We start from the raw sequence: 27,275 nt of genomic DNA, 5'->3' as shown, positions 1-27,275 counted from the left end.
CTGTTATACTCCTCTCTGTTCTCATGGCTGCCCTGTCCTGTTATACTCCTCTCTGTTCTCATGGCTGCCCTGTCCTGTTATACTCCTCTCTGTTCTCATGGCTGCCCTGTCCTGTTATACTCCTCTCTGTTCTCATGGCTGCCCTGTCCTGTTATACTCCTCTCTGTTCTCATGGCTGCCCTGTCCTGTTATACTCCTCTCTGTTCTCATGGCTGCCCTGTCCTGTTATACTCCTCTCTGTTCTCATGGCTGCCCTGTCCTGTTATACTCCTCTCTGTTCTCATGGCTGCCCTGTCCTGTTATACTCCTCTCTGTTCTCATGGCTGCCCTGTCCTGTTATACTCCTCTCTGTTCTCATGGCTGCCCTGTCCTGTTATACTCCTCTCTGTTCTCATGGCTGCCCTGTCCTGTTATACTCCTCTCTATTCTCATGGCTGCCCTGTCCTGTTATACTCCTCTCTATTCTCATATACTATAATGTCATATAGTGCTTGCTGTGTCGGGAGCAATACCCTTGAATTTTTATACAACGCTGCTTTGCAATATGACTGAAGATGTGAGAGAAAATACGATCAACACTAATTAAACCTTTTATGAGGTTTCAGACAATCAGTATTCCAAAAAGAATTCTGATTAGTAAAGAAACCTAAAAAAAAAAATTTTTGGTAAAAGTTTCATTGCAGATTAAAAAGTTTCACAGCTCAACGTCACATGAAAAAAAACAAAAACGACCACGCTGAGTAATTTAATATCGCTCTAATAATTCAGATCTTCCCTTTATTATAATTTGACATAAAATATTTTTTTTTAAATTCCTCATAGGTTTGGATTTGAAATTTTTTTTTTCCTGTGACTATGAATATATCGTTCTAGATCTGTAAGGAATTCCTAGAAAAAAATAATATTTGCATTTCTAATCTTTGTGGAGAAATACATGAAATCAGAAACCAGTAGATATTGCTGCAGTTCAATTTACCGTAAATGATTACAAAATATAGAACATCTCTTTACAAATACAAATCATTGTATATTACAGGTCATTTACAGAAATCCATTGACGTTATTCTGGGTGTCAGTGCATTATTTTCAGCTATTCCAGTGTCATTTGCCCTTAAGGTGATAGTCAAAAAAAAAGTTGACTATTGAAATGATATATCCTCTTAGTAAAGGTAACTTTTCATTAACCAGGGGTGATCGTCCTGGACCCGTTCTTATGAGCCCATCCCGTACAGACCCATAACCCGCTCTATAGAGGAGAGCAGGACTGCAGAAGACAATAGGGCCGGACCGCCGCTGGTAGAAACATGACAGAAGTGACCGGATATCTGATATGATGGGTATGGCGGAGGGTAATGACCAGGGCATTTTGATTGTCATCACCATAGATCCCATATTTGCATCACTGATTCAGGTGCAACATGCAGCATACTGTTCATATATAACACAATATGGTTCCACCGTCATCCGTCACCACTGTGGTTCTCGAGCCATTGCGTTCGTATACACGCAGTCCATCGGGACCTGGCTAGTGGGAGGTGTAGTCTGCCCCCCCCCCCACTCTTATCCATCCATCCATGGCTTGTTCCAGCACACAATCCTTGACCGGTCAGTCCTCCCGTGTAGTGCCGTGCATCATTGACTGAGAGGCACTTTTCTGTTTTTGATTTATAGAATCCTAAGTGTTTTTGTTTTGTTAGATACTATAATGTTGTTATACAAATCATTTCATCAGCTAGATCTTCTTCATATTTATTGGTCTCCGGCTCCTCGTCACTGTACCCAGGGCCAAAGTCTTGAAGATCATAGTCTCTCCTGCTTAAGATGGGGAACATATCGCCCCCTGTTGTCCCGTTACGAATGTTGCCATTGAGGAGATTGCTGGCTGCGCTCTCCATCTCGTCAATAGTCATTTCACAAGCGTCAGCAATTTCATGTTTTGTGGCTGACACAAATTTGGGATCTCGAGCGTATCTTCCCAAACCCTCTGAGATTAGCACCTAGAACAGAGAGGAGGCGATTACATGAGAAGAGAGGGGAAGAACTGAATGTTATTCTGTCACCAGATTATCTCAGGACAGAAAAGGAAGACCAAGAAAATGATCCGTTCCCAAAATAGAAAAGGGACTATGGCCATCAAATAACGTGTGTAAACAGGCCGCCTAATACAGGAGAGATGGATTGTCATAGTGATACAGGCTACACCTTAGGAAGCACGGACTACTACAACTACTTCACCATCTTCTTCCTTTCATTTACAGCTTACGTTAGGTCGTGTCTCATCTCCTACCGTAATAGCACAGTCTTGGCAATAACAACAATGGCTTAACTGTACAGGGACGTGTTATGTGTTATCTGACAACTGGATTGCACTTTGATGGCAAAGTTACTGTAATTCGGTGTCCTAAGTGTACATCAACTATACAATGTTGGCATTACATTTTTATTATGCTTTCATCCTGCAGACTGACCTTACCTGCTTCCTCTCACACTAGGATAGATGTCTGTACTGAACATAAAGATACTAAGTTTCTATAATGTTGGTAAAGGATTTAGGATCAGTGATAAACTGCAAGTGTATAACTGTAGTATCTCATGGTCAGGGGAAATCATTTATAAGGATTTATACCGTATTTACAAATGCCGCTAGGTCACAAACCAACTCCCGCTACTTGATAAAACTAAACTCTAGTTATACTGACATTATATAGAAAAACTGTTATAGCGCAGGAGTGGGCAAAATAATAGTTTTTCTTAATGACTTATCGTTTCTGCTTCTAACAACAGCACGGACTGGTCGTAATCTGTCCTGCCGGCGGCTCATTACTCTGCAGTAGAAGACCGAGCGTCCTGATCTGTCTCCATAGCTCCCGTATCCAGAATGGCCACCGGTATGGAGACGAGCAGGACGCTCTCTTTCCTACTGCAGGGTAATGAGCAGCCGGCAGCATGGACTATAGACGGACCGTGTTGTAGTTCGAAGCAGAAACAGTAATGGAAGTTATAGAAAAACTATTATTGTGCTCACTCCTGAACTATAACTGTTTTTTTATATAATGTCAGTATAAGTGTTGGTGCGCTTTAAATAAAATAAAGGAGGGAAATTATTAAGAATTGTGTTTTTTACGCCAGTCTTAAACTAAACTGATTAAGATTATGAAACGCGTAGGCGTTCTCTTCCGGGATTTTTTAATTTCGTGTTTTAATTTTGACTTAAACAGTTTTGTATTTTTTCACATCATATCGTGTGCTGGACCTCTAAATTTTTTCCCTTGGATTTCTACCTACTCCCGACGTAGCTCTCTTGCCTGTGCACCGAATAATCATGGAATCTGGCGTCTTTACTTTGAATGAGTGGTGAGCGGACCAATTTTTCTTGTATATTTTTTTAACTAAACTGAACTGAAGTAAAATGCACAAAAATTTTTTAGAGGATCATTTCTGCCTGTTCATGCACCAGAATAATCAAATAAATGGCTGCAATGAGCCGACGTAGATTTGCACAATAATTCATGCCAAATTCTAGTAAATCTGTCAAGCTGCGGAGGCCATCCCCCTTCTGCCAAACTCTGGCGCACTTTCAAACGTGGCGAGGAAAAGTGGGCAGAGTTTGCAACTTAACAAAAGTGTCATAAATCTGTTAATAATTTCCCCCCAAGGTGTGTAAACTTATTGGTGAAGGTGCGGAGTAAAAACTGTACTGCCTCCTTGTGTTTATTAAAGTCGTGTATATTTATGTGGATTCACGAAATACTCAACACTGTCAAGCACTAGGAACAGTGAGCCAGTAGTCCAATGTTTAATCACAAAACCATGGACACTTCTACACGTGGGCTCGTACGCTAAGTCTGTGGCTACTCAAATATTAACGCTTAGATCAGTACAGCACCACTAACTGTCGGACGGACACCTTTTAATTTCTATAGCCTCTCTGTGTTAGGAATAGTGTTGGCAGCATCTAAAGAGTTAATATTTGGGCAGCAGAGTTGATCTACTGTACTTACCGGAGTATGAGTGACTGTGAATAAACATTGGACCATTGGCTCACTGTTCATAGTGCTTGATAGTATTGTGTGAGTGTAGTGGGAAGATTTTGTTACTTTGTTGCTATTTACAAATATGTTACAGTTCCAGACACGACGTTTGTCATAAAAGTTACAATCCACCTAAATATACACAACTTCAATAAACATAAGCGGTAGTGGTTTTACTCCGCACCTTTTGCAATACGTTTACACACTTTAATTTTTATTTAAAATCAGTATTAAAAGTTCTGTTTTACCTAAGAGTAGAGGATGTTTTTTGTTTTTTTTTGTGCCCTAGAGGCATTTGTACATAAAACAATTTCGGATTTGGCACAGGGTTCTGTGATGATCTGCGGCCACAAACCTCCAGGACCTATTCTCTTACACTAGTCCCAGGGGCAAAGCTATAGGGAGTGCAGACACATCCTGGTGCAAAGGAAGACACCAGTTAACTAAATGGCAATTGTAGAGGGGGAGGGAATTTACAGATTTTGTATTTGTGCCTAAGAGTATCCAGTTATACCACTAGCTAGTCCAAAATTTGCCTTAAAAATATGTTTTTATGTGTGGACCTGTGGTAGATTATAAAACACTTGACTAATTAGGAATACGATAATGAATTTGTACATAAAAAAAATCTTCCCTAATATCTATTTTCATATATTTAGATCCTTTTTTTTCCAGTTCATGTTATAACTAACTATATCATTGAAGGGTATGTGCACTTTTGCAATCCTTTTTTTTTATTGCTCCAATCCAATGCATCTATAATAAATTAATCAACTTTACAAAAATAGTCTTGATTAAAAAATGTCCTACCAATTTGTGTATACAGCTCCCATGAAGCCCTATGTGTCTTCATGGTTACAGACTACAAACAACCCCTGAGATCTGTTCTTCCCTTCCATCTGCCCCTCTCCTATTGTTTTTAGGTTAGCAAGAAGGGAGTGGAGTAGCACACGAGTGCAGGATCAGACGACGGTCAGGGTTGCTGCTTGTTTGTAACCATGAAGATATATTCACAGTTGCAAGAAAAAGTGAACCTTTTGGAATTACCTGGATTTCTGCATTGATTACTAATAAAATGTGGTCTGACTTCTCTACGGTATGGTCACAATTATAGACAGACACAATCTAACTAAACTAATAACACAAACAGTTGTACTGTTCATGACTTTTTTATTGAGCAGATTGAGTAAACATCCACAGTGCAGGGAGGAAAAGTGAAACTTAATGAAGTGCAGGGATTGTGAATAGACGTCCCGTCCTGGCTGGAAGGAATGTCTATTCACTGTCTAAACACTTCAGTATTGTTAATGTGTCAGTATAAGACAGCACATAGTGATCTAGCAGGATCCCTATGTGCTGACTAAATGAATGGAGAGAAGTGTATGACACTGATTGGTCAGCGTCATACACTCCTCTGTACAACACCCACTTGGTCTAAAGTAAAAACACGCCCAGTTGGGCATTAAGAGCTAATTAGCATAAAGCTAAAATCGCTCATAAAATGGTGAAAATAGATCGTTTTTCTAAATAAAAAGCACTGCTGACACCTACATTATAGCGCCGATCTCCTTATATAGGAGATAGGGCACTTATAATGTGGTGACAGAGTCTCTTTAATAACCCGTAGATCCCCCTTTAGCAGCAATCCCCTACCCCAAACGTTTCCTGTAGCTGCAAATAAGAGTTGCACAACCTTGAGGAGGAATTTTGGACCATTCCTCCCTCTAAATGTGGTTTAGTTCATCAATATTTCTAGGATGCATTGCTTGCTCTGTAGCATCCTGATCAGGTTAAGGTCAGGACTGATGTTCCAAAACACAAATCATCTTTTTCAACCATTCTTTAGTTAATTTCCTTGTGTGCTTTGGGCCATTGTCTTTTTGCATCCCCCAATGTCCCTTCAGCTTGAGCTCATGGACTGCTGCCCTTACATTCTCCTGTAAAATGTTTTGACAGCTTTGAATTCATTCTTCTCCCAATGATCACAAGGTGTCCAGGCCCTGAGGCAGAAAAGCAGCCCCAAACCATGATTCTCCCTCCACCAGGCTTCAGTTGGGATGAGGTTTTGGTGTTCAGTGTTTTTCTCTACAAACATTAGCGTTGTGCTTTTGTGCTAAAAAGTTCCACTTTTGTCTCCTCTATCCATAGAACATTTTTCTATTGTAAAAACATCCAGGGGGTCTTGGACAAACTGAGACAGGCCACACTGTGTTTTTTTGGACAGCAGCGACTTCCATAAACACCATTTTTGTTCAGTGTTTTTCTAATACTGGACACATGAACAATGACGCTTGGGTTCCTTCTCACCTCTTTCAGGATTGCCCATTGTGCTCTTGGAGTGATCTTAACAGGACACCCTCTCCCCAGGAGAGTAGCAATATTCCTTAAATTTCTCCATTTGTAGACAGTTTGTCTAAGGCCGGTGCTAGATCTAGACTTTTGTTTTATAGTGAGTGATAAATCGCTGTCCATAGAAATGCAATGAGTAGCTTGAAAATCTCGTCTAGCAATTTATTTGTAGTCGCTACATGACGGGATTCTAGAGCTACACACATTCCTATGGACAGCGAATTATCGCTCACTACAAAACAAATGTCTAGTTCTAGCCCCAGCCTAACCGTGGATTGATGGACACCCAGGTCTAAAGCAATGCTTTTGTAGCCTTTTTCATCAACATGCGTTTATATAACACGTCTTCTGAAAGTTGCTTTTCTCGAGGCATAGTTCACACTAACTAATCTTTCATGAGAAGAACAGATTTGTCAGTAACCAGGCTTTGTGTGACTTTATTTAAAGAGGCTCTGTCACCAGATTATAAGTGCCCTATCTCCTACATAATGTGATCAGCGCTGTAATGTAGACAACAGTGGTTTTTATTTTGAAAAGCGATCATTTTTTAGCAAGTTATGAACAATTTTAGATTTATGCTAATTAGTTTCTTAATAACAAACTGGGCGTGTTTTTACTTTTTACCAACTGGGCGTTGTACAGAGGAGTGTATGAGGCTGACTAATCAGTGATCTATCAGCCTCATACACTTCTCATTGTTCCAGCCCAGCTTTCGCTGCACACACAGCGTGATCTCGCGAGATCACGCTGTGCTGTCATTCACAGCGAGATCACGGATGGAAGTGTAGGAAACTGATTGATCACGGATTGGTCAGCGTCATACACTTCTCTTTACAACACCCAGTTGGTAAAAAGTAAAAACACGCCCAGTTGTCTATTAAGAAACGAATTAGCATAAATCTAAAATTGCTCAAAAATGGTTTTTTCAAAATAAAAACCACTGCTGTTATCTACATTACAGCGCCAATCAGATTATGTAGGAGATAGAGCACTTATAATCTGGTGACAAAGCCTCTTTAATAGTCAAGGCACCTGTGAAACCTACACTTCCAATCTTATCTCCTTACACCTTTTGCCACTCAGCTCTTGGCATAGTCATTAACACAGAGGTTCACTTACTGTTTCTCCCTGAACTGTGGGTGTTTACTAAATGTAAATACTAAATACATGAACGGTACAACTGTTTGTGTATTAATAGTTTCGTTAGATTGCGTTTCTCTATTATTGTAACTTAGATAACAATCAGACCACATTTTATTAGTAATCAATGTAGAAATCCAGGTCATTTCAAGGGGTTCATTTTTTTCTTGCAACTTTAGGTCTACATAGGAGTTGTATACACAAAGCAGTAAAAGATTGTCAATCAAGACTATTTGCAATCTTGCTTCTCTTTTTATTTTACATGCATTGAGTCACAAATATTGTGCGATCTATGATCTGCTTCTCAGCCCACTCCCAGAATGCACTGTGAAGCAGATCATACAAGATCACTGCCTGTATTAGGTGCTCTCAGCTATGCAGCTGCTGGGAGCTCACTGGGTAAAGTACACTGAAGAGTGATGTACGGAGTGACTTCATTTTGTTAACATGTCAGCGGCACCTGCTGTTCCACCTACTAAGGGCAGGCAATGAGCATTCTCATCACCTTCCTCATGAGTGACAGGTCCTCTTTGATTAAGGCTTTAGAAGTAGGAAAGAGTTGTTCTAAACCTTTACTGGGGGACTTACAGCTTCCACAAGGCTGTCTGCGCTCCTCTGTTTGTCGCTCTGTTTGTTCCTGAAGTCGTTGGGTACAGTCAGGTTGGATTGTGTAAATGTCCTATATGAAATATCTGTATCATCTGTGTACCATGAGCTTCTCTGCAAGGACGGGAGACTCCCATTCATTTGCTCCTTAGACTCGGCACGGTCTACCCGGATGAGAGGGGTGAAGAACGGGGTACGATCCCTGTGGTTTGGAGTTGCCGGAGGAGTGGCCCAAGACCGTGTAGAGCGACAAGGCGAATGTTTCTGAGCTTTACTGGAGTCCAAACCAGCCACCGCCATAATCTGGAGGAATGAATAATTCATTACTAAAACAGACGGCGCTTCACAACATTCTTACTAATTGGTCTTAATGACAAAAGTGCAAAGTGATGGGAACCAACCTACAACTAGTGCAGCCATACCGGTGTCTCAGCGACGTCCCAACATAACCGAGACGCCACAGAGCCGCACACTGACTTATGTACTCTCCATGTATGCAGGCTTGGAATACATTTTATGCTTCTATAATACACTAGAGGTACAGACAATGATCCCGTGGCGTACAAATCCAGATTTGGATACTCGGGCTCCTTCCAAGATTAGCTACTCCTTTACTGAGGCCTAGCAGTATTGATGGTAAATATTTGCACATACAAAGTAATAGGGGCATCACTGGTCATGCTTGAGAAATTATTATTATAATTAGATATTGCAGATTCCTCAGAGATAAACCTATTACAGGGATTCCTGGTTTTATCTAAATTAAATGGGTTTTCGAGGGCTTATATATTGATGGGTCATCAATATCAGATCGGGGGGAGTCAGCTGATCAAAGGGGCTGCAGCGACAAATGTCGCGGCCTCTTCATAGTACCGTGAATAGGACTCCGCTGAAAAAGTATGTCTAGAAATCATCTCACTACAGAGCAGCATTTACTCTACTCACATCATATAATATAATGTTACCAGGTCAGCAATGCCAATTAATAGACACCAGGATAGAGATTTAGCCTCATGGGACACTAATCCGTTTGATGATGAACTGCAGAGCTGAGGACACGGATCTCATTACACCGTCTCACTGCAGGGTGAATAGTAATTTGTCAGGATGGATAGAGCAGAGATCGGAGAATTACGCTTTATTAATAAGAGGAACCGGGACTGATCAGTGGTCTAGGGCTGGATGACTTGTGACAGTGAGAACATGGAGACTTGTATGACGCAGCATTACTTACATGTTCTGGAAAATGTCACATTAATTGAGCATGTCGTGCGGCTCTAGAGCAGGAAATTCTAGCTGTAAAGTGAAGCTAATGCGAGCACAGATGTCATATTATACTCATCTGTTCTAATATATCATGAGGAGATACTGGAGAAAGTGACTACTGCCACCATACACCCCCATTCATTTCAGCATGTAGTTAACTCTCTGGCTAGGAACGAGGACTTTAGGCCCCTCGTTTTCTTTAACAGTGGGGGTACCAGGGGTCGGCTGCCCACCTTTCATGCTTTTATGACCTGTCTAATTGTCGGAGAACAATCCCTTTAATTAGTTATTAAGAATTAGGAGAACAAACCCAAATTTCATGACCTATAAAACAATGATCCTAAAAGCTGGTGTCGTGTAAAACCATCAAGTAAATTCTAGGAGTTTTCCTGTTTTTAAAAAAAGCTGAATCTCTGTATAATGACACGTTCTGCAACTTTAAATATACTTTGCTGTCAGTGAATGGAAACCTTATTCACTTCCAGAGACCAAAAAAAAAAAAAAGCAAACAGTACAGGCCGATTACTTCTCACAGCTGAGAGTTTGGTACAATTGTATTCAGTTTACACAATCCTCTGTGAGGTAAACTCATCTCTCTCCTCTCCTACAATGTATTATTTAGAAGCTGTATCATCTGTGGCACCGTACAATGTAGCAGTCTAGGGTGTTTCGGTCACAGAGGATACAACTGTAGCAAATGGTCAGCTGTGAGTAGGACAGTACGGGTTTTCAGGCCTTGGATGTAAAGAAGTTTTCCATTCACCGACAACAAACAAACACCTTAGAAATAATGAGGAATTAAAACACAAAGTTGCATATTAGAAAGTTGCAGAGCTATTCATTACGTAATGCTCAAGCTTTATGTATGTGAAAGCCATTTAAAGGGCAACTAAACTTATGTCATGTCACTATGACATGTCAAAAGTTTTGATCGGTGGGGTTCTGAGCACGGAGACCCCCACCAATCGCTAAAACGAAGCGGCAGAAGTGCTCGGAGGAACGCTGTGCCGCTTCGCTTCTGATCGGTTTTCCTCTGAGCAATGTACGGACTCAACAGAAAGTCTATACTGCTCGCTCGGCTTTCCAAGGAAAAGGCGATCAGAAACGAAGTGGCACAGCGCTCACCTGAGCGCTTCTGCCTCTTTGTTTTAGCAATCGGTGGGGGTCTCAGTGCTCGGACCCCCACCGACCAAAACTTATGACATAACTAAACATTTAAAAAACTTTAGACACCATTTACGACTACGTTCACACAGATGTAATTTGGACTATGTGAGAATGTTTTTTGCCAAATTTGGGAATGGATCCCACCAGAGGAAAGAAGGTAAATGTAATGAGATCCTCAAGTTTTTTTTTTCCTTAGATGGAATCAGCCTTTATTTTAGCCAGGTAACATACAGGTCCTCCTCAATGAATTAGAATATCATCAAAAAGTTCATTTATTTCAGTAATTCAATTCAAAAAGTGAAACTCCTATATTATAGATTCATTACACACAGAGTGATCTATTTCCAGCATTTTTTTCTTTTAATGTTGATGATTATGGTAACAGTTAATGAAAACCCAAAATTTAGTCTCAGAAAATTTGAATATTATAGAAGCCCAATTTCAAAAATGATTTTTAATACCGAAATGTAGGCCTACTGAAAAGTATGTACAGTATATGCCCTCAATACTTGGTCGGGGCTCCGACTCTGCATGAATTACTGCATCAATGCGGCGTGGCATGGAGACGATCAGCCTGTGGCACTGCTGAGGTGTTATCAATGCGGCGTGACATGGAGGCGATCAGCCTGTGGCACTGCTGAGGTGTTATCAATGCGGCGTGGTATGGAGGTGATCAGCCTGTGGCACTGCTGAGGTGTTATGGAAGCCCAGGTTGCTTTGATAGCGGCCTTCAGCTCGTCTGCATTGTTGGGTCTGGTGTCCCTCATCTTCCTCTTGACAATACCCTATAGATTCTCTATGGGGTTTAGGTCAGGCGAGTTTGCTGGCCAATCAAGCGCAGTGATACTGTGGGTATTAAACCAGGTATTGGTGGCATTACTGAAATAAATTAACTTTTTGATGATATTCTAATTCATTGAGAAGGACTAGTATGTGTATATATATATATATAACATTGATGACAATTTTTCATCTGGAATTGAATTACAAACGATCTAAAATAAGCAAGATCAAAAAGGAAAAATAAATGGGCACATTACAGCAATGGTTGAAATCTGATTGCAATGTGCAAAAGAACTAATTCAACCCCATTCATCTGCAATCGTAATATGGTCTCTGTGACTGGAACACATTTCTTAAGTAAAATAAAAATAATAAAGAAATAGAAAACGTAGCATGTGTTGTTTGCGGTCATTCCAGAAATGATCATTGCATTACAAGTTGGATATAAATGGATAGAAGTCCACGCGGTTTGTGCACTCACTTGCTGCTGCATTAGATGTAGGGGTAATGCCGTGCGGTGATGAAAAGTTGGGGACAGAGGGATTTCATCCTGACTGCTTTGTCTTCGAAGGCATTCAAAATTAAATGAAGATCTTCTATTTGCTGCAAAACACAGAAACAAGACAATAAGGCCCCGGGCACCCATGTTTGCCACCTAGTACTTTGTATGGCGACGAGGACCTTGTGGCTGCTCAATCGTAGACTGGTCACCCATAAATTCTTCTAGTCTCACGACACGTGAGTCTTCTCTGTGGAATCTACTTACAGGGCCGCCATCAGGAATTTCAGGGCCCCCTACAGCTACATTTTCTGGGCCCCCCTACCGTGGCACCGCCTGTTAACGGTACTCCGTCCAGTACTATATCATGGTACCCAGGGCCGCCATCAGGGGGGGTATTATGGGTACTGATGTGAGAGGCCCGGCCAAACCTAATTGAAAGGGGGGCCCGGCAAACTGCCGCGACTTGCCTTTGGTAGAAAAAAAACAGGCCCCTGCAATGGGGCCCGTTTTTTTCACCAAAAGAATGTCATGAGCTGCGGGCCCCCCTTTCAATTAGGTTTGGCCGGGCCTCTCACATCAGTACCCCTAATACCCCCCTGATGGCGGCCCTGGGTAGCATGGGGGCCGTCAAACACCGCCGCCTGTGCGACCGATCATGCGCACCCGCAAACTCCCGCGCATGCGCACCGGCGACCGCCTGGAACCGCGCACCGAATTTTGAGGCAGATTTTGACCTGCCCACACTATCTTGCCGCGTTTTTTGCCCACGGCGATTGAGGACAGCAGACAGAAAACGCAGCGAAAAATGCATTTTCTGCCTCCCATTGATTTCGATGGGAGGTCAGAGGCAGAACCGCGGCAAGAAAGGACGTGCTGCTTTTTCTTGAAGTCAATGGGTGCGTGAAAATCCCGCCCAGCACTTCCGCAGCCGTATAAACTATGAATGAAAACAGAAATGCACCACGAGCTACAAACATACAAACAGAGTGTCATAATGATGGCGGCTGCACGAAAATCACGCAACCGCGCATCATACGCTGCTGACACACGGAGCTGTTATGGACCTTTTGCAAGCGCAAAACGCCACGTTTTTGCGCGTGCAAAAAGCACACGCTCGTGTAAATCCGGCCTTAGGGTAGGAACACACTAGGCATGAACGCTGCGGATTTTATGCAACACATTTTATTGTGTAAAATCCGCAGCGTATCACAGTCGCAGCAGAGTGGATGAGATTTGAACAAATCTCATCCACACGCTGCAAAAATAATGGACCTGCAGTGTGACTGCAGTCGCATGTCAATGTATTCTGTGGAATCGCTGCTCCTCTGTTGCAGAAATGCTGCGGTTCTGCCGCAAAAATCACAAATGAGAAAAAAAAAAAAAGGCACTTTTTTAAATTTATAAAAAAGTTTAGACTTACCCCGGCCGTAGTCCTGGTGACGCGATCCTCTATTCTTAGCGTAGCCCCGCCTCCTGTCATGACGTTTCATCCCATGTGACTGCTGCAGCGGTCACATGGTCTACAGCGTCATCCCAGGAGGCGGGGCTACGTTCAGAAGAGAGAGATGCGTCGCTTAAACTACGGCCGGGGTAAGTCTAAACTTTTTTTTCCCTGCAGGATTCCCGCAGCGGACACGCCTCACGAAACCTGCGCCACTATTTGGTGCGGTTTTGCTGGCGGAATTCCCTGCGGCTCCCGGGATAAGCTGTGTCGTTTTACTCAGCATATCTGCCTAGTGTGTCCCTTAAGATGTCGCTCCTGGAGCTGCTGCCGCTCTCTAAATAGGCAGTTGGTTCAGTAGAATTTGGAATTATTTTTTTTTGTGAACCAGCTTAAAAAAATACAAAACTTTTGTGTTAGGGTCTGTTCACATCACCGTTCGCTTCCGCTCCGGGGTTCCGTCTGAGGTTTCTGTCGGGTGAACCCCGCAACGGAAAGTGAAAGTGATAGCACAGCTTCCGTTTCCATCACCATTAGCGCAGTCGACTGCGCTATTAATTCCGTCCGAAAACCAGCCGGAATGGTGACGAACGGAAACCATTAGCGATGTTTCCGTCACCATTGAGATCAATGGTGACTGAAACGGAAGCTGTGCTGTCACTTTCACTTTCCGTTGCGGGGTTCACCCGACGGAAACCTCAGACGGAACCCCGGAGCGGAAGCGAACGGTGATGTGAACAGGCCCTAACACAAAAGTTTTGTATTTTTTTAAGCTGGTTCACAAAAAAAAATAATTCCAAATTCTACTGGACCAACTGCCTATTTAGAGACCGGCAGCAGCTCCAGGAGCGACATCATAAGGGACACACTAGGCGGATATGCTGAGTAAAACGACACAGCTTATCCCGGGAGCCGCAGGGAATTCCGCCAGCAAAACCGCACCAAATAGCGGCGCAGGTTTCGTGAGGCATGTCCGCTGCGGGAATCCTGCAGGGAAAAAAAAGTTCAGACTTGCCCTGGCCGTAGTCCTGGTGACGCATCTCTCTCTTCTGAACGTAGCCCCGCCTCCTGGGATGACGCTGTAGACCATGTGACCGCTGCATCAGTCACATGGGATGAAACGTCATGACAGGAGGCGGGGCTGCGCTAAGAATAGAGGATCGCGTCACCAGGACTACGGCCGGGGCAAGTCTAAACTTTATCAATTTAAAAAAGTACCTTTTTTTTTTCTCCTTTGTGATTTTTGCGGCAGAACCGCAGCATTTCCGCAACAGAGGAGCAGCGATTCCACAGAATAAATTGACATGCGACTTAAAAAGCCAAAAGCCACACTGCAGGTCCATTATTTTTGCAGCGTGTGGATGAGATTTGTTAAAATCTCATCCACTCTGCTGCGACTGTAATACGCTGCGGATTTTCCACAATAAAATGTGTTGCATAAAATCCGCAGCGTTCATGCCTAGTGTGTTCCTACCCTAAGGCCGGATTCACACAAGCGTGTGCTTTTTGCACGCGCAAAAAACGTGGCGTTTTGCGCATGCAAAAGTTCCATAACAGCTCCGTGTGGCAGCAGCGTATGATGCGCGGCTGCGTGATTTTCGCGCAGCCGCCATCATTATGACACTCTGTTTGTATGTTTGTAGCACGTGGTGCTTTTCTGTTTTCATTCATAGTTTATACGGCTGCGGAAGCGCTGGGCGTGATTTTCACGCACCCATTGACTTCAATGGGTGCGTGATGCGCGAACAATGCACCAATATAGGACATGTCGTGAGTTTTTCGCAGCGGACACACGCTGCGTGAAAATCACTGACAGTCCGCACGGCACCATAGAGTAACATAGGTCCGTGCGAGGCGCGTGAAAATCACGCGCGTTGCACGGACGTATTACACGTTCGTCTGAATAAGCCTTAACAATAAGGCCCAGTTCACAGAGTTTTTGGGCCTTCTGCGTCAGAATCAGCACCAAAGAACTTCCAAAACCGCCTCCCATTGATTTAATCTGAAATCAATGGGAGCCAGTCGCGGAAAAAAGAAAAAGCAGCACGTCCTTTCTTGCCGCGGTTCCGCCTCTGACCTCCCATCTAAATCAATGGGAGGCAGAAAATGCATTTTTCGCTGCGTTTTTTGTCTGCTGTCCTCAATCGCCGCGGGCAAAAAACGCAGCAAAAAAACGCGGCAAGATAGTGTGGGCAGGGCAAAATCTGCCTCAAAATTCTTTAAGGAATTTTGAGGCAGATTTTTTTTTGCCTGCAAAATACTGTGTGAACAGGGCCATACATAAACAACACTTTGAGATAATTTACTCACTGTCAGAAGAGCTGCTCCCACTCCAGTCCTCTTCCGGCGATGTCTTCCAGGGGAGGTCTTCGGTCCAGACGTCCAGTCCTTCACTTCCAGCCAGGCTCCAGGTAAGTTTTGTCCATGTGGGTCCGCGGCTGCGCGCGCTTCGTTCGCGGGTGCGCGGGCGGCCGGTCGCGGGTGCGCGCGCGGTCGATCGCGGGTGCGCGCGCGGGCGGTCTCCAGTGCGGGCGTTCGTGGATGCGCGCTCGCGAGTGCGCACGCGCGGGAGTTTCATTGTGCGCGCGATCGGGTGCGCGCGCGGGCGGACGGTTTGACGGCCCCCCATGACGAGGGGAGGGGGCCCGCAGCAGCAGCAGCTCACGACATTCTTTTGGTGAAAAAAACGGGCCCCATTGCAGGGGCCCGTTTTTTCCTACCAAAAGAATGTCGAGGCAGTTGCCGGGCCCCCCTTTCAATTAGGTTTGGCCGGGCCCCTCACACCACTACCCCTAATACCCCCCTGATGGCGGCCCTGTCTACTTACATGGAGGAGTTGGAGGCAGTAACCTCCGTCTTGGTGATTTCCTAGATTCAAAACATATTTGAGGATCATCTTCTTCAAAGAAGCTGTGGGGATGGTGGTAGCCTTTGGGTCTCTCATAGTCTAAGTCATTGGCTGGATACAAAATCGGCCCCTCGTACAGTTGCCTGATTTAAAAAAAGATTTTGATTAGTTTTTGCAATTGCATTGGTAGTAGAGACTCCCTATACTAAACACTGTGACCCGCACCTGTCTCCGGGGAGCATGGTGTCCTCTTCATAGCACTCATCCCCACTATAGTACTCAGGTTCCCCCAGGTAGGGATCTTCATTGTAGTCCAAGAAGTCGGGATCTTCCCGGAAGATGACGGGCATGTTCCTTTCTCCAGACTCCGATCTGAGGTAATAAAAAGCAGCAGATCACTGGTACCATCTCCAGTCCATCCAACACCAATAAAAACATGTGCGGAGGCCTGGACTGACTAAAGAGGTTTTCACTGCAATACCAGACACAGCCAGTGGACAAGGGTGGGGCAGTTTCTGGAAAAGGAGGAGTACCCGTTTTCTAATCTAGTTTTATTTTAACCATCTTGAACGTGATATCTAGTAACTAAAATGGTATTCCTTATGATAAAAGAGCTGTATGAGACGTGAGTATTGCAGAGGTCTGCATGGTTGGAAAGTTTTGAAAACTTTTTCCCCATAGGAATATAATAGGAAATTAGGAAAGGAAATGGAAAATAATAGAAAATGGTTGAAACAAATTAATATCGCTTATTTATTTAAAATGTTTGTCCTGGATCATTTAGTCTTTCTTTTTTTTTTCTGATACAGTGCTCCAAATCTTCTGCTTCCCTTCACGCAGCCTTAGTTACCGGACAGGATTCTGAATGCGGATTTATTTTGTTTTTGCCTGCAGTTTAGTGTACCATAAATAAATCTATGTCAGTGAGCTCCCTCTAGTGGCCGCTGCAGGCAGACAGAATTCTATTATTTCACTGTATGTCTATGTAGGGGATTTGGATCTCTATGTGTCACTACACAGTCTCACTGTCAGTATTGATTGGAAATGGGAATAGTAACACCTAATTGTCATTCATACATTTCCAGGAGGAATAACAGAAGAAAGTTCTAAGAAAAGATGCCCAGAATTATTATTTTATGGAGAATACAAGTATTTGGTAAACCAGACGGGTCAGGAGAGGTGACAGCTCCTCGGTAAGGGGATATACTCTCAGCCAGTGATCCCTTCTGCACTTTCTATCACTGTGCATAGTGTATGTAACTTCCCGATACTTCCGTTTGTAAATTTATGTTTGTAAATGAGAATTTGAGATAATCAGATACAAAGGACGTGATTTGTTCTGGTTTGCGGTGAATAATATACAGTATATAAAGTACACATCATGCAGACGCTACAGCTGAGCATGTAATAACTATTGGCCTTCACATATATTGTATGGCACAAGCAGCTATCTCACCCACGAACACAGAGGAACATACCTAATATAACTCTCATAATAGCGGGTCCTATCCGGGAAAGCCATACAAATATGGGAAGATATTTATTAGACAGAAAATAAATATCAGTTATTACATATCTAGACAGCACAACATGAGACAAGTGCAGTGACAGAGAAATCCCACCAACCTGTAGAGGAGCTAAGAAGAGACAGATTAACACGTCATGCAAAGAGTGGAGTTCACAAGGTAATAAGACAGCGCAGTTTCTTAGGCCCTGTTCACATGAAGTTTTTTGCAGGCAAAAAAAATAAAATCTGCCTCAGAATTCCTGCAGGAATTTTGAGGCTGATTTTGATCTGCCTGCGCTTTTTTTGCAGCATTTTTCGCCCATGGCCATGAAGGATAAAAACGCCACGACAAACACTCGGAAACGAGCACTGCGGGTTTTTTCTGCCTCCCATTGATTTCAATAGTGGGTCAGATTCGGAAACCAAGCAAGAAAGCACATGCCACTTGGGGAAAAAAAAGCCTCTGCCTCCCATTGAAATCAATGGGGGGGCGATTTTAATTGTTTTTTTGGCACGGATTCCGAGGCAGTTTCCGCATCAAAATCAGCACTAAAAAAACTCAGTGTGAACATGGCCTTAAAGTGTTTTTAAGAACAGTCTGAGAAGTAAATAATGGCACTATTTTACAACCAGCCTGAATGACGTGCGTCAGAAAACAATGGTAAAGGCAAATACCCTAAATGACTCTGGAGATAACATAGGTGCTATCATATACTGTGTGAACGATCACACGTGGGCAGAATATCATTGAAAACTACTTCAGCTATATTGCTTTATTATTAAAGGGTTATACTAAACTATATATGCTCCCCCAACCCTCTAGGCCAGGGGTGCACAACCTTTTTTGTTTCAAGGGCCACATAGTCAGATTGTTCCGCTCCCAAGGGCCGCAGTACAGACCAAAAATGTCCGACAGGTGATGGCTCCACCTTTGGGACTCTCAAAAACACAGAAACAGCAGAGAGCTTTGCAAATACTATAAACTATATTGGAGAGCGTAGCGTGCATGCGTGGCCACCTATCATCCTCCTCTCTGGACCGCTGATCAGGGGATATGCCATAAAGGTCTCCGATGGTAATACCCCTTTAAAGATCACGCTTGGTCAAACTGATGCCCACTGTATGACACAGGGATTCAAAGACCAGCAAGAAGAGAATACCAGCCATCCACCACCCCTCAGGCCTGCACTGGGGAGAACATAGTAACAGTTTTGCCAGATTGCTCCTTTTAGTTGTTTAAAATAGAACTGATACAGCCATGTTGTCTGTGTCCTGATGGTGGGGGGCAATACAGAACAGCATCGTGGGCAGCATGTGGCCCCTGGGCAGCCGGCTGTACACCCCTGCTCTAGACTGACCGCTCCTGCACCCACTGGTTTGTTAAATTACCAAGTCGGACAGTATGACACAAACCTGCCCATGCTGCTCCATGGCGCCAGGCATGCTGAATCGGTTGCGTTTGTGCTGTGTTTGTATTATAGATATTGAAGGGCAAGAGGGGGTTCCACGTGCCACAAGTAATCCTGGGTGCCAAGGAGAGAGGCACTTGGGCAGGCTTATGTCATTTTGCTTGGCATGCTCACGTAACAGAAGGCATGGGAGCAGTGTCGGGCTGTTGGGGTGAGCGCCTGAGATCCTAACAGAACTGACTTGCCTGAACTAACCCTTTAACAGAGTTACGCCAGAATATATATCGATTTGAAAGCCCCTTAATGTGTTTTAAAATGTTAAGAAATGCAAATATCTTATCTCTGTGTATTTTTATGCTACCTGTAGGAAGAGTTTCTGTCTTTGTCCCCCATGACAATACTTCCTGCCACTGTGCTCTGACACTTCAGTGTTATCACAGGGAAACTGGGCTTTATAGCAAACAATAAAAAAAGTTTTTCTATTTGTAGTACAAAGAGCCTCAAACTTAACCCATTCACAGGAGGTTTAGTATAGTTTTAAAAATAAGTGGAAAATATAAATACGACCCTCGAAAGTAAAAATCTCCAATATTTCTAACAAGACTTCTGAATTCCTCGATGGGATAGGTAGATCTTATGTACTATGTTCTTTACTGGGTTTGATGGGGGAGAGACTATAGGGGTGAATTTTTTTTTTCCTTTTTGCATGTTTGTAAAATAAAAAAACCTTACTAAAAATAGACGCGTAAAAAAAAAAAAAAAAGATTATAGTCGTTATGATGAATCGGTGTAACGTTTGCTTTCAATCAATAAATAAAACCTAGGGGTCAAAAGTAGAATATTTCTGTATAAACATGGCAGCTTTTCACTTATAAAGGGCAACATCAATCACAAGACCACCCCAGCCCCTTCGTTACCATAGACCCCAATTAATGACAAAATGCACCGATCCTGTAAAGGAACCCTCCACTGATACACGTGTTATCCCCAGTGCCGGGCCAGAGGGGGAAGGTGCATGACTAAATAATTTGTCACTTTGCTATTCTTTGATTGTGTGTCATGCACCGCCCCCTCAGGCCCGGCACTCGGGATAACACACAATGTATCAGTTTTGCCCGTAGTGTTCCTTCAACCAATAATAATGGACAAAAGTGAACTTCTTAACATTAGCGTTACCTCTTCATGCTGGACTTCCGAGGTTTCTCGTAGTCATTTCTAGAGTAATTGTAGTAACCATTCTGAGATGTATGATCATGGGCTGACAGGCTGGTGTGTTTCCCATTCATAGGTTTGAACACATTGGCGTTGTTCAGGTTGGCATTTGTGGAGTTAGATACATGTTTCCCAGAGTATTCATGGTTATGATGATTGTAATGTACCGAGTTTCCAGTGTGGGAATATACAGACTTGTCAGCGTCGCTGGCAGAGCGTACAGACGGGCGCTGCACGTGCAGAGGACGCCGGGTGGTATTAGTTTGCTGGTAGAAGTTACGTCTGTCATTGGTCACATGATTGACGTGGTTTCCGAACAGACCGCCATTCCTCTGCAAGTGAAAAGATTACAAGAAGTAAAGGTTATAGAAGTGTGCAGATCTTACTATGTATCACTAGAGAATGGAAGTGCTTTTAGATATATTTCATTTCTCTAGACAGAGCTCAGAACTTAATACAGTTGCAGTAGACTTTATCCATATACACTTCATAGACTGCTCCAACAGTGACTAAAGTTGAGCATACTTGAGATTAAAGCAACCCTCCGGTCTCAAATTTATAGATGTGATAGGGTATATGGAGTAATATTACCTGGTGCCCTCGAGTTGTGCCCCTATCCCGTGGATCTGCCATTTTAGGGTCCCCTCTGTGTTGTTTAAAAATTGCTACAGTGATTCTCAGACTGCGTCTAAGACACTCCCTCTGTTCATGGATTGGACAGAACTGCTCACGTGAGCAGTTTTGGCCAATCAGAGAACAGTGGAATTGTCTCAGACTCGTAGTCTAAGAAGCGCTGCAGCCATTTTGGGACAGCACAGAGGGGACCCTAAAACGGCGAATCCACAGCATAGGGGCACAACTCGAGGGCACCAGGTAATATTACTCCAGATACACCACCATATTTAAAATGTTGCCCCCCAGGATCGGATGGTCGGTTTGATATTCTTTCCGGTTCCGACTGTTCTGCCTCCTGAGTCCCCACACACACGTCCGTAGAATTAATCCGTAATGTCCTATCTTTTGCTTTTTACGGACCTTGCGCCCTAACTTTATATGGGTACACGGGCCGAAAATGCGAGTGGCTGTCCGCAGCTGCCAGCGGCCGGACTGGACCCGTAATCGCGGGCCATGATTATGGGCACGGCCGTGTGCACGAGGCATTGCTGTTTCCTTACCCTGTATATATCATTTTCCTCCTCCTCGTGGTTGTTTTGCTCTGGTTCATCATCTTGCAGGTCACATGATATTGCTCGGCGAATTTCAGGGCCAATGTCATGAAGTGTTCTGAGTCCAGCCTGGATTAAAAGTAACAAAAATGAGGATCTACTCACAATAAAGGCATTTTATCAAGACACCTCAGAGCAGCGTCACGGTCATGCGATATTTGAGATGATTTAGCGCTATCTGGCACATTCACATTTACAAATTAACTCCACACATTAATCTTACAAACCCTGCTACTGCGCTCACCTTAGAGGGATGGGAGTGCACAATGGGATTCTTTTGCTTTCCAAATCATATAATGGCGTGATATCCCTCAACATCAACAATTTCCTCTTGTGCGGTTTGCATCACTATAGACTACATGGTTTTGGAGAGCAGGAGCCAAGAGCAACATTTTAAATATATCCCTTTTGGTGGGTTGCTTAAAGTGTAGCTAAACATTTGACAAACGTCTGACATGGGGTCCGAGCACTGAGACCCCCACCAATCACTAGAACGAAGCAGATGAAGGTCTCATGTGAGCGCTCAGCCGCTTCGTGTCTGTTCGGCTTTTTCCGGAAATAAATGTATCGTATACGCACTCAATATAAAGTCTATGAGCCCGTACTCCGATACATCGGCTTTCCGGAAAAAGCCGAACAGACACGAAGCGGCTGAGCGTTCACACGAGACCTTCAGCTGCTTCATTCTAGCGATTGGTGGGGGTCTTAGCGCTCGGACCCTATGTCAGAAGTTTGTCAAACATTTAGCTACACTTTAATGTGTTTAGATAGACTTCACACAATTCTCACAGACCTCCTTAATTCACTGTCTGGCCTAGAGGACAACAAATAAGATGTATTTAGAGAACCCTATTAATATTCCCTGCAGGAAAGAAACTGAGCCCAGTCTCTGGTATTCCTCTGCTGTTAATGGACAAGTCTAGGGTTGGGCAGCATCAATACGCCCTGCATTGTGGAGCCGGCTCCTGCCAGGTCACTCATCAGCACAGGGGAGGGGTCAGGGTGGTTTAACAGCAGAAGAGTCAGGACTCTTTAGGGTTTCAGGAACACCCAGCGGACACTTGCCTGCTAACTTTCATGCGGCACGTCAGGTATTAAAACTTTAATTTCTCTTTTTTCAGTGCACTATAATTGGCAGTATAGAAATGGTTAAAGTAGACTCCACAAGACTTATGTGGTGCGGTTTGGTGGGCTCAAATCTACTGACAGATTGCCTTTTAATATTGCATTTATGCATGCCCGATACAAGTACAAGGCACCACCCGTCACATCATGAATAAGGCCACAGACTGCTGCATGACGGACTGTTATTTAGTTTGCAGAAAATATAGTTTGGGGGGGGGGGACCTAATCACTAAAACTAGAGGAAAGAAGGTTTCACCATCACCAAGGGAGTAGCCACAGGGGGGGGGGGGAGAGGTAGAAGTCGTACCAAGGCACTGGTGCCTGAAGAGTCCAAAGGTCCCCCAGCTACAAAAGAAGTGCCCGGTATTACATATGGCACATGGTAGTTGGGGGGCCTGTTAGATTTTGAATTGGGGCCCTGGAGCTTTAAGTTACGCCTCTGACCATCACCATAGATTGGGTTTCTTTACTGGACATTATAAGTTATCTGTATTGATCGGTGGAGATGGCTCATTGGAAGTTTTCTTTTACCCTAACTCAAAGACAATTGCCATCTTCCTCATAGGGTTCTGGGTGTCTTTTATCTCAGGCCTCAGGCACACGACCATATTACAGAGCTGTAACACAGCACGCCTAGAAGTCTATGGGGCCAAACTGTATCTTCCTATGCTTCTGATTTCATTAAAAAAAAATTGCTGTATGTTCCATTGGATGCCATATTATGGAGGTATTCCCTCGGGTGATATGGTGCCATATGGAGGCACTATACAGTGGCACATGGAGTGCCTAGGTGCACCACCTGCAGAGGGATCTGCCTTCTGCATGAGCATTTTATCTATTAAGCAGCCTTTTCCTGGGATGTAAATTGGGCCATGATCAGAATTTAGGCCGAATTCCGAAGAATCCATGCCAAACTTGCCATAGGCAAATCCATGATATGTGATTGAATTGGTTCCTGACCAGATCATCACCGGTTCCAATACAAGTTCCCATGGCCTAGACATTACCAGATAACATTTTGGAAGCTATTACATTTTTTTTAAATTATATCAGATTATCCTCTATTATTTGTCCTGGTGCGGTGCACATGCTCTTTAAGGCTATGTAAGCCTTTGAAATCGTGTGTTGTTTTGGGCAACTTTCTAAATACTTTTTATAAAAAAATTATCTTTACTTTTTGAGATACAGCTGCTTTTGTGTCCTGTATACAGAGCTGCTGTATCTAGTGCTGAATCCTGTATCCGTCAGGTCAGCGGCACTGACGGGTTGTGACAGCGGGTCACGCAGGATTGAGCGGTTACCAATCACATCTAAGTTAATAACTTAGATGTGATTGATAACAGATCGATCCTGACAGATTCAGGTTTCAGCGTTAGATACAGCTGCTCTGTATACAGGATACAAAGCAGCTGCATCTCAAAGAGTAAAAATAATTTTTAATAAAAAGTATTTAGAAAATTGCACCAATCACACTGATAGACTATTTTATTAAAAAAAAAAAATTCCAAATTGTACATTTAACATTTATCAGACTACTGCTGACACAAGACAGGCCAAAATACTAATACAAGTCAATGATCATCGGCCGGCAGCAATGAAAACGGCAAAATCCAGGATCCAGATGTTGTGGGATTTTTTTTTAGAATACACTGAACCGCAGCTCATACAACAAAGGTGTGAAACGTAAGCACCCAAATACTAGTTTGCTAACACTGATATGTATTCGTCTGTCGGCGCTCCATTAATGGGCTACTTGCACTTATTCCACTGTATCCGCGGGGAATTACAGCACTTGCTGTCTTTTCACATCTGTGCCGTCGTCTTGTATTACTTCTGACTAATCTCTGGTTTAAAGTGGGGGCACGAATACTAAATGCCACTTATTCCTACACGGTGGTGGAATATAGGAATATGTAATTACAGATACTCGGAACGATACACTTTTCCCAGCGCCCTGTATAATTAGGCTTTATGAACATGAAATGACTGTGCCCCATTGAAAAGAAGAAAAGAAAAGCTGCGGATTTGTAGAAAAGTAACAAATCTTTTTTAATAGTTTTGATACAGCACAGCGTGGCAGCGGCAGGTAACAGCGAGGAGCCGTTCTCTGAAGCCTCAGGTACCAGAAGAATTCATGTTATAAGTGCGTTATATTTAGGTTCACGAGGGAAACTGAAGGTAGTGTGGCTCTTATTATTAAAGGGGTTGTCAAGGATTAGAAAAACATGGCTGCCGTCTTCCGAATACAGCACCACAACTGTCCATTTACCTCAATGGAGCAGAGCTGCAATACCGAACACAACCTATGGACAGGTGTGGCACTGTTTTTGGAAGAAAGCAGCCATGTTTTTCCACATATGTCCATGGACTTTGTCTGGTTCTGCTGTTCAGCGCCAAGTGCAGATTTTAGTGACTGTTGTATTTCCGTTGCGGGTATTTTTAATATAACACATCTAATGATACAATAGTCATCTATGTGTTTATTGTAGCTGCAACGCTGCACTGTACCATTGGTTCCGACATATGCGCAAAATGTAAAGCCCCGACGAATGTGACTGTCTATTGGTACCCATGTTAAAAAATGGTATACCGCACAGTATAAAATGTTATGCTAGCGCACGACACCCGGATGTATGTCAAAAGGACACTATTGCTATACGACCGGTCAATTGCAGGCAATGGAAGCATTCGGAGTATGCGCTGGAAACAATCATGATGCATACGCTGAACGTAACCAAAAGAGGAAATGTGAATACAGCCTAAATCCTCGCATCCGTATTGCGCTCCTTGCATATCAGTGAGACACTAAATTCTGCCCTAGAAGCATTGCTTTGAGGGAAGAACAATTCCATAATACATGTGTTGGAGAATGCAAAAAAAATCTGTGTACTTCAGTATAAGGGTATGTGCACACACAAAATCAAAAACGTCCGAAAATACGGAGCTGTTTTCAAGGGAAAACAGCTCCTGATTTTGAGACGTTTTTTATTCAAAGTCGCTTTTTTAATGGTTGTTTTTGGAGCTGTTTTTCTATAGAGTCTATAAAAAACGCCCGGTCGGAACAGAAATCAATGGGCAGACTTTTGGAGGTGTTCTGCTTCCGAAAAACGTCCGAAAATAGGCCGCGTGAACATACCCTAATACCGGAGGCACATGGAGCTACAATATAGACCCACTGAATTCTATGAGCGCCGTACTCAGGATCTGTGCCATACGAATCCTGAATATGGCCGTGTTGCGGTGGTAGGTTGGCCAATCTTTCCTTTTTGCATTCTGTGGACGCCTGCACCCCTTGTATATACTGCACCACAGGGTTTTTTCTATACTGTACAGGGTAAAAACAAACCGAAAAATATACGTGAAATATAGTTATCTAGTGTTAAAGCTGGGGTTTCCCTTCAGTAGTTATCAATGGTGCATGCTTCTTTAAGTCTATGGGTGTGGTGTGCCCATTATAAATTAGGCTGGGTTCACATGGTTAGTTTTTAGCATTAATTTTTTGTTTTGGTAAAAAAACTCCCATGTCAATCAATCAACCAAAACAAAAAACTGCATGCTAAAAATGCAACAGAAACGCAATATGTGAACCCAGCCTTAAGGTAGTGGCAACATAAGGAATAGTTAAAAGGTGAACTAGTATAAAAAGCATCAAGCGCTTCAATCACGATTACATCTACCCACAAAGTAGGAAATTTACACAAGAAATGTTAGAATTAATGTCCTGCACTTCTTATCCCTCCCATTAGACACCTTCAATTTCCACAGCTCGGGTGACAGTATATTTTCAGGAAGCTGAAGTTCTACAATCTCTTATATGCTAAAATAGTAAATGAAATTATAGCGGAAAATCATCATTAAAGCGTCTACTGCCAAGACAAAATACGATCGGTCTAATATACTACTGTATAAATGGCAGGAACACCCATAGGTAACCTCCAGAGCAGAAATCCCTAAATACGGTGCAATGTTTTCAGTTAAAGCAATAATAACAACAACACAATAAAAGAAGAACTATCACAAACAAACCCACAATGTATCATAACGCCGGCTAAACATAAGATGCCCATGAAAGTAAAACTCACATCTAACAATAAAGACAGGACAATGATGGAAACATACGCTGTAGCAGTGCACATAGGACACAAAGTGCTCCAGTCCCTGGATCTCGGCGTGCTCAGGATCCATTGATGCTGCTCCCCGCTCTGCTGTCTGCTAAATGTCACGCTGCACTCAGTTACAGCAAGCAGAGCTCTCCTCTCAGCCGTGTATATAGAAAAGCCTCATTATGCTGTAGATGAGTGACAAATTAACCTCAGGCAGGTTTCCCATCTGACTGCAAACTCCGCACGCTTCTTCTATCACTGCCCTTTAAAGTACAACTGCCCCTAATAAAAAATACACTTTCTAAAGCAGTACTGGGGGGTAAAGCTGGACCCGTGGGACCACCGAGCAGACGAGGGTTCGGAGGATGGGAGGGGGTCGCTTTGTTAACTCTGGTTACTGCACAGCATACTATAAATAACAGATTTTTGGATATATTATATTGCGTAGAGTGGCAGCGCTTCATTTTGATGCGATAGTTATTTTGTTTTTCACGTCCCGGTTTACACTCGTTCATCTGAATAAAGCCGAAGAGTACGACACGCGAAATCAAAAACATCTG

General features: G+C 43.3%; 1 protein-coding gene across 10 annotated transcripts in view; it reads right to left on the bottom strand.

Moving 5' to 3' along the window:
• Nucleotides 1-343: 343 nt before the first annotated feature.
• The window catches only part of CACNA1D (calcium voltage-gated channel subunit alpha1 D), a 267,753-nt gene continuing 240,821 nt past the window's right edge, over nucleotides 344-27,275 (bottom strand). For 8 of the 10 annotated variants that reach the window (XM_075833887.1, XM_075833890.1, XM_075833888.1 and 5 more), the window contains 8 exons: nucleotides 21,437-21,556; nucleotides 20,226-20,593; nucleotides 17,612-17,638; nucleotides 16,359-16,505; nucleotides 16,113-16,276; nucleotides 11,824-11,945; nucleotides 8,109-8,429; nucleotides 344-1,997 (listed from right to left, as the gene is read on the bottom strand). In XM_075833887.1, the coding sequence (XP_075690002.1) occupies nucleotides 1,701-1,997; nucleotides 8,109-8,429; nucleotides 11,824-11,945; nucleotides 16,113-16,276; nucleotides 16,359-16,505; nucleotides 17,612-17,638; nucleotides 20,226-20,593; nucleotides 21,437-21,556 (1,566 nt within the window). In that variant the 3' untranslated portion in view covers nucleotides 344-1,700. The remainder of the gene's footprint in view (nucleotides 1,998-8,108; nucleotides 8,430-11,823; nucleotides 11,946-16,112; nucleotides 16,277-16,358; nucleotides 16,506-17,611; nucleotides 17,639-20,225; nucleotides 20,594-21,436; nucleotides 21,557-27,275) is intronic. The other 2 variants (XM_075833895.1, XM_075833893.1) reach the window with 1 other exon arrangement.

Source organism: Rhinoderma darwinii, chromosome 7 (assembly GCF_050947455.1).
Source record: "Rhinoderma darwinii isolate aRhiDar2 chromosome 7, aRhiDar2.hap1, whole genome shotgun sequence".
Lineage (NCBI taxonomy): Eukaryota > Metazoa > Chordata > Amphibia > Anura > Rhinodermatidae > Rhinoderma > Rhinoderma darwinii.
Note: the sequence above shows the minus strand (reverse complement) of the source record. Positions and strands in the feature narration are given on the sequence as shown.